Source organism: Balearica regulorum, chromosome 11 (assembly GCF_011004875.1).
Source record: "Balearica regulorum gibbericeps isolate bBalReg1 chromosome 11, bBalReg1.pri, whole genome shotgun sequence".
NCBI lineage: Eukaryota > Metazoa > Chordata > Aves > Gruiformes > Gruidae > Balearica > Balearica regulorum.
This window is the reverse complement of record NC_046194.1, coordinates 508,982-519,400: the sequence shown is the minus strand read 5'-3', so window position 1 is coordinate 519,400 and position 10,419 is coordinate 508,982. Positions and strand designations below refer to the sequence as shown.

Here is a 10,419-nt window from a genome sequence, read left to right as displayed (position 1 = left end):
GGTGGGTGCTTGTTCTGCCAGTCCTCTGAGATCGCTGTGAGCGAGCCCGCGCTGAGCTGGAACACGCGCGGAGCAAGAGCCTGAGCAGCCAGCACAGCTCCGGGGCCGCAGGTGCGTGTCCTGTTCCGCCGGGGACACGACCGGCCACCGGCATTTGGTCGTGTCAGACCAACGCAGCCACACTGGCCGGAGCTGGGCTGCTGGGACTTTGCTGGGACTTTGCTGGGACTGAGCTCTCTACCGATAGTCTGGGGTACCCAGACCTACAGCTGGGGCTGGCAAAGTCCACTGGCCTCCGGCGACTCAGTGACCTGAGCAATGGGTGGGTCTACCCTAATACGGGAAACGAAATGTCATTCGCTCCGTTGCGAAGGCTGCAAGGTGACAGCAAAACCAGGCGGTTTGTCACCAGCCTCGCTGGGAAGCCCTGAGCTGCTGGAGCAGCCGCCTCCTGCCGCAGTGACATCCCTGATGCACAAGAAATGCAGACTGCCGTCCTGGCCAGAGAGAGAGCTTCTGCCCAGAGAAGGGCACGTTCCTGGCTGTGACCTCTCTGCCTTCTCTTTCTGTCCTCCTCAGGCTCCCAGCCCCGATGGCCTGCCAAGAGAGCGAGTACCTGGATGAGCATGGGAAATGCACCCCCTGCAGAAACTGCATGCCTGGGCAGGAGCTTTCCAAGGTAAATCGGCCGCTCAGAAGGACCGGGAATCATCTGGCACTGAGGCTTTTACAGTGCTAGGTGAATCCTCTGCCAGCCTTCCTTCGGAAGGGTAATCTTAGGTCCCGGCACGTTGGGAAGCGCTGGGGCTCGGTGGGAAGGTAGGGTGAACAGCTTCGCTCACCCTGGACAGGATGATGGAAGTAGGAGGTGGGAAGGGATTTCAGGTGGCTGCTGGGGTTGCCCTCTTTCCTTTTTGCTGATGGAAATCTAAAGTTCCTCCTGGTCCGTAGCCCCGGGCGAGGCCGTGCTGCCCGGCCAGGCTGCGTGCTGGACAGGCACGAGCAGGACACGGCTGTGGGGGGTCCGGCCCAGCCCCGACAGTGGGAGTCGTGCATCCCACCCAGGCGCCCCGCGGCATCTCCCCCACCAGCGGAGCCTCCCAGACCACATCGCTGCCAGAGCTTTCCTCCTCCCTAAACACGGCCGGTGGGCCCCGGCCGGGCAGCAAACGGCTTCCCCACGTGTCTCCATCGGAGCCACTCTGGGAGCGTCTGCTCTCGGCTGGGTTCTGAGGACCCCTCGCATGGGCAGTAACCCCTCCACCCTGTGCCCCCAAAGAAGGGGTGCCGTTCCCCTCAGTACCACTTTGGGACCTGAAGTGGCTCCTCGCTGCAGCCGTGAACCCAACCTTGTGTCTTGCAGGACTGTGGTGATGGCGGCGGGGGGGATGCGCAGTGCGTTGCCTGCCCTCCCAGGAAGTTTAAGGACAGCTGGGGGTATCACGGCTGCAAGCCCTGCCTCTCCTGCACCCTCATCAACCGCATCCAGAAGTCCAACTGCACAGCGACGACCAACGCAGTCTGCGGGGAGTGCCTGCCGGGGTGAGTGGGACGGAGCCGGGCTCGAGCGGAACCGTGGTGGTGGCAGCTGGGAGCGTGCGGGGGGGATGCGTGGGGGGGCTTTATCGGAGGCCCCCCAGAACGTGGGACATAAGAGGAGCCCTGGTAACCCAGGGCTGCGTCCTTTGGACACTGCTAATGACATGCAAATCAGACCCATCCGATGGCCCCCTTGTAGCTCCAAAGAAGGGAACCTGAGGGCTCCCATGAACGAACAGCGGAAGGAAACTCCTTCCAGGCCGGCGTTGTTCCTGTGGACAGCAGGGTGGCCAAGCCCTGGAAGATAAGTGGCTGTAAACCGCCACTACAGTTGGTGGTCCCCAAAGAGTAGGACAGACCGTGCTTTGGGTGATGGGTTTAAGGAGTTCCTGAAATGAACGCTGCTGCGTACAACCAGCCTGCGCAGTGCCCGAGGGCTGCAGACCACGTGCTGGCGAGCAGTGGGACTTGGGACAGAGGAACGAGTTGGGGCTCTTCCCAGACGCAGTTGTAGACCGGGGTGTTTCTGAGCCTTCGTGGAGCCGTTAATCACTGCTGCCCGCTGTAGCAGATACGGGGCCAGGGGGAGGCTGTTCGAGTGATGTTGCTCCTCGGCCAAAGTGGCAACAGACGTGAAAAAGTAGCTGCAGGTACGGCTTCGGCCAGCAATGGAGAGACCTGCCGCCTTGGGGCGTCCCAGCCTGCTGGGGCAGGAGTGCAGGGGGGTCGGCTCGCCGTGGGGCTGTGCGCTGCTGAGACCCTCTGCTCTGTTGGCAGGTTTTACCGCAAGGCGCGGATCAGCGGGCAGCTGGACTGGGAGTGCATCCCTTGCACCAAGCAGACGCCCTCCTCTGAGCCTCAGTGTACGTCCTGTCCCTCGCCGGCGGGGGGGGCGAGCTGCTCTGGGCTGTAGGGGGGCGGTGAGGTCATGGTGGAGCAGATTTGTGGTACATGCTAAGTCATCATGACCGTGTCAAAGGCGGGTGCTCGGGTATGCACCGTCCTTTCACTGATCCTGCTCGCTGGCCAGCCTACTCTGCTGGCAGACCTGCTGGAGGAGGCATGGTCATTACCGTGGGGGGACGGGCAGGGAGGGGGTGGCCCAAGCCTCGGGGTTAGGCTCCAACGTTTTGAGGCTGGTGCATTTGCAGGTCGGTCCAGAACAAACCTGGTGAAGGTAGCCATCCCCACCGTACCGCCGCAGGACACAGCCCTTCTTGCACTGACCAGCAGTGCCCTGGTCATCATCGTACTGGTGCTTCTGGCACTCTCCATCATCTACTGCAAGCGGTTTTGGAAGAGCCAGTGCCAGCGAGGTGAGTCAATGCCTGCGGTGCTTCTCTTCCTTCTCCCTTTGCTGTTCACGCGTGCCCGTGGCCCCCTCCTCGCTGTGTCGAGCATTGCCCCTTGTATGCTGCAAGAGCAGCAGTGCTGTGACCCAAATGTTCCTCTGCTCACACAGAATAAACACCTCGTCCTGCTTTTTACATCTGTGGGACCTCTCTGTGCTTTGTCTGCTCAAAGACACGGAGGAGCCTTCCTCCTCCTTAGTACCATCGTTAGCAGGAGGAGAATGCTGTTTCACAGTCAGACCTGGCGATCCTCTCTCCCTGGGGTTTCTCAGGGGCAGGCTGAGGTTGAGTGGCTCTTTGCAGGGCAGGACCGGAGGGCTGGAGAGGGAAGAGGGCAGTAGGTTTGGTGGCTGGGGTGCCAGGGAGCTGCTGGCTCCCAGCTCCTCACCGGCAGACATACTGCACGGCTGAGGACATGCTGGGGAAGCACGCCAAGCCTTCGCTCAGACTGGTTCTCCTCTATCCTCCAAGTCTTCCTGAGGACTCAGAACTTCTCGGGCCAGCGAGCAATGTTCCCAACCGCAGCGGCGCCTGGCAGGTTCCTGTGTGAGGAGCAGATGTCTGGTCCATGCTGCCTGGGTGTGAAGAACCTGAGCCCCTGCTACAGGCAGGCAGAAGGTACCTGCTCCTGCCACCTTCCTCTTTCTCTGGGGCAGGGAGGGTGGTGCTGGGCTCCAGCTCCCATGGTCCTAGGACCTACTGAGATGCCCTTAGGCAGGAAGGATGGAGCTGGATGGTGTCCGAGTCTCACCAACATGAAATTTGGGGCCCCTCCTAACAAATGCTTGCAGACCTTGTACCAGAGATGCTTGTGTGGCTCCTGATTCCCCCAGCCTGCTCCCGCTCCCCCTGCAACTGGGGAGGGATCGACCCCACTCAAAACTTTGTGGAAAGGCTCAAAAGTGGCTTTGCTCGGTGGTGGTGGTGCAGGGGCCTGGCCGACGGCAGGGCTGGCAGAGCCCCGGAAAGGGCCGGGCAGGGCTGGGCTCCGCTGAGCCGGGCTGGTTTCTGGTTTCAGGCCCTGTGGAAGCAGTCCAGTTCATTTCAGACGGGGAAGCCGTGGGTCTGCAGCTCCCCTCTCTCCAGCTGGAGCCGGACTTGTCGTCGGCCATCGCGGTCGGCACTGCCTCCAAAGCCCAGCTGGGCAGGAGCCTCCTGGAAAGCCAGCCCCTCATCCGGGCCTCGGGCCGCGGCGACTGCCTGGCCGGGGTCCGGGCACCCTCCGACCCCAGGCAGGGCCAGCCGGGCACGGCGGAGGCGCTGGCCCCCTTCTCCTCCTGCGCCTCCGAGATGCAGCACAAGTGGCCACACGCCCCGGTGGAGTGCACCGAGCTGGACCTCCAGAAGTTCTCCAGCCAGGCAGAGTTTGTGGGCGGCGAGCGGCCAGAGGACACGGCGAGCCAGGCGGCACAGAGGATCCCGGCAGAGAACGGTGGCACCGGGCAGGAGGGGGCCCAGCACCCGCCCTCTGCCTTCCTGAATCCCACCGCTGAAAGCGGGGAGCAGCCGGTAAGTTCCTCCGGCCTCATTGCTCCTCTGAACCACCGCCGGGCACCCAGGGCTCGGGCACAGGGTGCTGGGCTCGCTGGTGGGTTAGGGACGTAGAGTAAGGTTCACGAATACCTAGTACTGACTGGTGCTTGCAGGAAACAATTTGCCAGATATTTGGTGATGTGTCACTCAACAGGCCATCCGCCATGGAGACGTGACCTGCCGGGGTGGTTTCACACACCAAAAAGACCAGAGTCGATTTATTGAATGTGTGATCACGTCTCTTAACTGATGCGGGCTGGAGTGGTCCTTGTCCTCTCGCTCTCCAGAAAGCTGGCCTGGCAGCGGGGGCAGCTGCTTCCCCCTCCCTCTCTGGTGAGCTCTTAATGAACCCGGTGACAAACATCACTGAGGCTCAGAAAATGGCAGAGAAATCCCTGTGATAGCCTAGCTCCAGGTGGCCGTTTATGGCAGCAGTTTGCTGGAGGACCTGGAGCATCCCGAGCCCGTTGGCTCCATGGGATGGTAGTGCTGGAAGGAGAAGTGCTCTTATTCCGTGTCGGCCCTGGGAGCAGCGACAGGCGTTGCTGTTCTCACCAGACTGCCACCAACCTTGGGGTCTTTGTCTTGCCAGGTGGATGATGCCCAGAGCCTCGTGACTCAGATCAGCAGCACGACGAAGGGTAAGTGTCTCTCCAGCCTCATCTTTGTTCGCTGAGTGTTGGGGTAGCGGAGAGAGGCAGATTCTTGGAAGGGAGCTCCTGCAGAAGCCCACCACGGCTACGTGGAGGTGCCAGTCGTCACAGGGACTTACCTGACTTTTGTGGCCTCTGGTGCTAGTTCACAGGGCGGATTTTTTGTGATGCTGCCTTGAATGGTCTGCGGGTGGGTGGCGGACGGACGCTCAGTTGTCACAAGTTACCAGCCTCCCCGGAACTCAGTCAGCTCTGCGTTGCTGAGCTCTCTTGGAGGAGATGCCTGCAGGGGCAGGATGGCGTTTCACCGGCTCGGTGGGGATGGGGGCTTGAGTCCGGCTGCTCTGTGTTTTCTTACCCTAGCTGGGTAAGAAGAAACCTAACCCCGCCTTGCTGTGTTGCTGCCCCAGGTCTGCCGGTAGCAGGGCTGCCCCGTTCCTTGGTGCAGTCGCTTGCCTTCTTGTTGGACCCTTCCTTGAACGGTGTGAAGAACTTCAGCCACGTGGCGCTGGAGCTGGGGGTCACGCCCCAGTTGCTGGGACGGATATCTGGATTTGAGCAGCTCATCGCTCACTTCACCTACTCGGGAGACGCGGTCACCATCCCGGTCCTGGCCCAAGCTCTGCAGCGGCTCCAGCGGTTCGACGCCTTGCTCCTGCTCTGTGACCACTTCGCGCTCAGCCAGGCTCAGGGCCGCCAGCGCTAGAGAGGACAGGGAAGGGGCGGAGGAAGCTCCAGGCACTGTGTGTACTGGTACGGGAGAGGATCCGGTAGCCCTGTGGTCACATAATCTCTCTGATGTGCACGTGGGGAGTACGTGGAGATAGATGGTCTTTGCATCGCGGGACGGAAGGACGCGAAGGGGAGCATCCCTCCTCGGGGGAGTGCCGGGAGGCTGCAGCCGTGCCTCCTCCCAGCCTCCACACAGGAGGGTTTGCTCAGGCCCCTCCGGAGGCCGTTCTTCTCCGGCTGTTTTGACACCCTTGTCCAGCAGCGGAATGCCATCAGTTGCTGCGCCGCGGCGCTCGCTCTGCCATGAGCCCCGTGCTGTGCCCGCTGCTGGCGTGGGGTCCCTCGGTCTCTGCGGGCAGCCACCCTCCTACGGGCCCAGCCATCCCCTCCCTCCCATTCCAGCCTTCCCATCCTTCGTCTGTCCCGTGCTCTGCTTTCCCGGGTGCCGGTTGCCGCTTTCCCAGTTTACTTTTCGCTCGCTCCTCCCTCAGCAGAGGACCTGGCCCTGGCTGCTGTGCCGGGCTCCGGCCTTCGCTCTCCCTGTGCCACCCTGGCGCCTTCCCCTCCGTGTCCTTTTCGCGCGGCGGTGCGGTCTCAGACCGACCCTGGGATGGGTTGATGTCCCTGTCGCAGCGCGGTGCTGTGCTGCTGGCCTGGGGACGGTGCTGGCTCACTCCCTGGGCTCTTGCCGGTGCTCGTCTGCTGACCGCTGCCTGCCAGCGCCGAGGCCGTGCAACCCGTCCTGCGGTGACACAGGGCGGCAGAGAGGGCTGCTTCATCGCCGTGCCCCGGGGGGAGCTGGGGCCATGCCAGCGCTGGGCGGCAGCTGCAGACTGTGACCGTGGCTGGGTCGCAGTCAGCGGTGACATCGCCGTGCCAGTCACGGCAGAGTCGTTTTGTTTTAAAGTAATATTCTTCCCCCCCCCCAAAAATGGCCTAACTTTCTCATTTCTGGGAGTAGCTGCTAGGGAGGGGAGCACCCTCCTGCCTTTAATTTCTTCTGGAGGATTTGTCAGAGCTTGCATAGTCCTGCCTGCGCCGGGCACCCCTGATTTTGGGTGTTGTGCCCCGGGACTGGTGGCTGCAGGCATCCGGGCCGCTCTCCTGAATCCGCCCCAGCGGCGTTACACGCAATTTTGCTGGCAGTCGAACAGACGTGGCGGGAGGCCGTGCCGGAGCCGAGCGCTGCCCGGGGAGCGCAGCTCCTGCCCGCCTCTCTGCAGTCTGTCGGGGCGCGGCGGCGCGGGGGCGGCCAGGCATGCGGGAGCTGCCCCGGCGCGGCTGCCAGCCGGCGTGGGGCCAACGCGCGGTGCCGGCGCCCGGCCGCGGATGCCGTTCCTGCTGAGGTCATAGGCAGAGCAGCCGGCAGCGGCGAGTGCCGGCGACCCGCAGCTCCCTCCGACCAGCGGTTCAAGGCTGGGTGCCTTTAGGTGCCATCCGATAAGCGTCACCCCGGGTTGTCCCAGGACCCCCAGGTGACAGCGCGGGGGCCGAGCTGGCGGCACTCACCGGATCTGGCGCTTTGCCGCTCGGTTCCCGACGGCTGCAGCTGGCGGCTGGCTCTGCCGAGCGCTTTCCCCGGGGTCCTCGGCCGTGCCGGCCACCAGCAAGCGGCACTGTTACCCTGCCGCCCACCCGGGCACCCGCCGGGCATCCCCGGCGGCACTCACAGGGTTTGCCTTTTATCTGACCACTGTACTTGGAAATAGCGTGCGACCTTCTGGGAAGGCAGCCCTTTCCTCAGATCTGCCCGAACACCAGTATTAATAGCTGCTGTTCTTTTTTCTTTTCCCCTTTAAATGCTGTTAAGACTTGAACGCGCTCAGGATGTGGTCAGATAACGGGAGGCATGGGCAGTTTCAGCTGGATGTGACACTTTCTCTCCCCCGCTGTTTGTTTCTTCCAAAGTCAAGGTCGTTTTATTGCTCTTTGCGCCACAAGAACCAGAAATATTAGACCTTGTACCCATTTTAGGCTGGGATTAGTCAGGCTCTCGTTACATGCTTGGTCTGTTACGGAGCAGTCAGGAAAAGTATTGCTAAAGCAAATGCAGCCTGTGGTCAGGGTTTTTTCATTTGAGGTTTATCTGCGGCAGGGAGAGAGTGTTTGGATTAATCACATAACAAAACCGAATAAATATTTAATCCCTCTGTGGACACACTTAGTCACTTCCAGCGGGAATTAAGATAAATTCACCTACAGCTGTCTGAGTAGGAGCATTCACGCAGCTCAACTCACCAGCTCTGGCTTTGAAGTTGGAACCGGGCTGGGCGGCTGGTCCTGCGTGTCCCTGTGTCACCGGTGCCACCAGCGCGTTGTCCCTCGGGGCACCCAGGCAGGACGGCAGAGCCGGCCGCCTCCTGTCCCACAGCAGCGGCGGGAGCAAGGCAGGGGCAGGAACGGCTGCTAAATTAAAAACGGTGAACGGCGAGGACGTTGTCACACACGTGCCGCGTGGGTCCTCGCGTGTGTCCCTCCGGCACGTGCTGAGCAGTTCTGCTGGTGTGCCCGTGCGTGGGCTCTGGACCCGTTGGACAGATTAGTTTTTATTATTTTTCTTCTCCCTTCTTTAAAGAAATCAACCCCTTCCCCTCATAGTTTTTAAGGTAAACTCTTATTTTTTCAGCTGTTTGATGTCTGAGCAATATTATTCATGGTCAGAACTTAACCTCTGCCTCGAGGCTGAGGAGGTGGCGCGTAGGGCGGGTGTGTGCTGTGCCGTACGCGGCGCGTAGGGTGGTGTGTGCAAGTGTGTTTTAACTGTTCTTGGTCCCACCCAGAGCCTCTTACATGGTCTCGGTGCGAGTCGCCGTGTTTGGTGCTCCAGGGAGGTTTGACCCCACACGAGAGCGTTGCAGGACGGGGCTTGTCAGTGGTGGAGACCCCCAGGTCCCACCCAAGGGCTGCTCCCCACTCTCACCGGTGTCTGTGGCGGGCACCTTCCTTCCAGCTGCGGTGACAAAATCACCTCTGTTTACACGGGCCAAAATTTCTACAAGTGGCCTTTAACTCACCCCCCTTGGCTCCCCGTCGGCTGGGTTTCCACAAGCCCAGCTGAAACCCTCGCGAGACAGGGAACCACGAGAGCCTGAAAACCAGGGCAGAACGCTGCGATTTGGATGGCAGCAGTCCCTGGGCAGTGAATTTCTTTAGCTGGGAACCAATGGACTTGATACTTGACTTCTGCTTTTTAATAGTATTTTCAGCACAATACATGGAATGTAAGGGGAGAAAATTCCCACAGCACTGGATCTCGCGTTGCAGCGTCAGGAAGCTGTTTGTGCCAAGCTGGCACGGCTCAAAAAGAGTTGAAAGAAATCAAATAATTCAGCATCTGCGCAAACTTTAGCTGGGGCTGAACAATGGAAATACTCTTGTGCAGCAGGATTGGTTTTTTACAAGTGATTGTTTTTGACACCACTCTTGTCTGGAAGTCTGATTTGCAGAGGAATTTATATGATAAGTTTAAGTCCAGCCCTGTTCTGGAAAGCTCTTAAGCATAGACTTAAAAATAGGCATGTACTTAAATCCTATTAAAATGTTCATTAAAACGCACAGTTAGTACATCCTTGGGTGCTTCTCTTAAACAGGGTGCTTATAAGGATTGTACCTTCAGTATGCTCTTACAGAAGCAGGCGATACTGAAGAAAACTTGGTTTTAATGATCTGGGCACACTTCTCAGAAAAGTCTGCAAGTGTTAGGGGGAAAAGCCCTATGTGTTTTGGATTACTTAATAATGCAGACTCTGGTGCTTTTAAAAAAAAAAAAAATTCTGTAGCTGTGGTTTACCTAGGGGAATACATGGTATTTTTTATGGTGGATGTTATTTTTTCTTTAAGGTTACAAATAGGTTATTTATATTTTTGTAAATTCTGTATCATTACCATTGTAATTCTGAAGTAGAGTCATTCCCGTTGTTTTCTGGGTGATGTCTGTATTCACATCAAGCAGCAGCTGAAGCTCCTGCCCTTTACACAAGGGGTGTGCGTGTGCCCCACATTCCTCCCAGACGGGGTGCTCTCAAATGCTGTGTATTTGTAGTTAAATAAATTTCAGAGCTGGAGGTGGTGATGCGTGGTGAGTTTTGATTCCTCTCCTCTCCCCTCCTGCCTGCAGGTCTCTGTCTGTTGGGCAGGAGCGTACGGACGAGCGTGGCCCCCAGCCGCACTCTTTGTGGGGCAGGTTTCATCTTCCTCAGGAAAGTCAAATCCCCGGCGGGGCCCGTTGCGTGGCGTGGGGATGGGGCGGGGGCAGGGACCCCCTAAACGATGGCCAAGGAGCTCCAGTTCCTAACGCCTCACTGAGGAACAGTTCTCTAAGCTCGATAATTACAGTGCTCGTTAAGTCTGTTCATGCCCTCACACTTGGTCTGTTCTTTATAATTATTAGAGTGAAGGATATGATTTTTCTTTTCTAATTAAAGCTATTATACTTGTCCAAACTCTCGCAGGCTGTATAGGTGCCGGTACTGCTACCCCCACGTGATGCTGCTGCACGCAGTCGTGCATCGCTAGCTCTGCCTCTGCCCTTAAAGCAATGCAGTAGGTGTGGATCGAGGCCCAGAAGAACCAGTCGTTCATCGCTGAATGCAAAACCAGAGTATCGGCAG

General features: G+C 59.1%; 1 protein-coding gene across 1 annotated transcript; it reads left to right on the top strand.

Moving 5' to 3' along the window:
• Positions 1-563: 563 nt before the first annotated feature.
• Positions 564-9,873, top strand: EDA2R (ectodysplasin A2 receptor). Its single transcript, XM_075762963.1, has 8 exons — positions 564-679; positions 1,364-1,542; positions 2,317-2,402; positions 2,691-2,855; positions 3,363-3,509; positions 3,910-4,400; positions 5,017-5,065; positions 5,488-9,873. Exons 1-8 carry the CDS (start codon positions 593-595, stop codon positions 5,781-5,783), a joined length of 1,500 nt encoding a protein of 499 aa, XP_075619078.1. The 5' UTR covers positions 564-592; the 3' UTR covers positions 5,784-9,873.
• Positions 9,874-10,419: the final 546 nt, after the last annotated feature.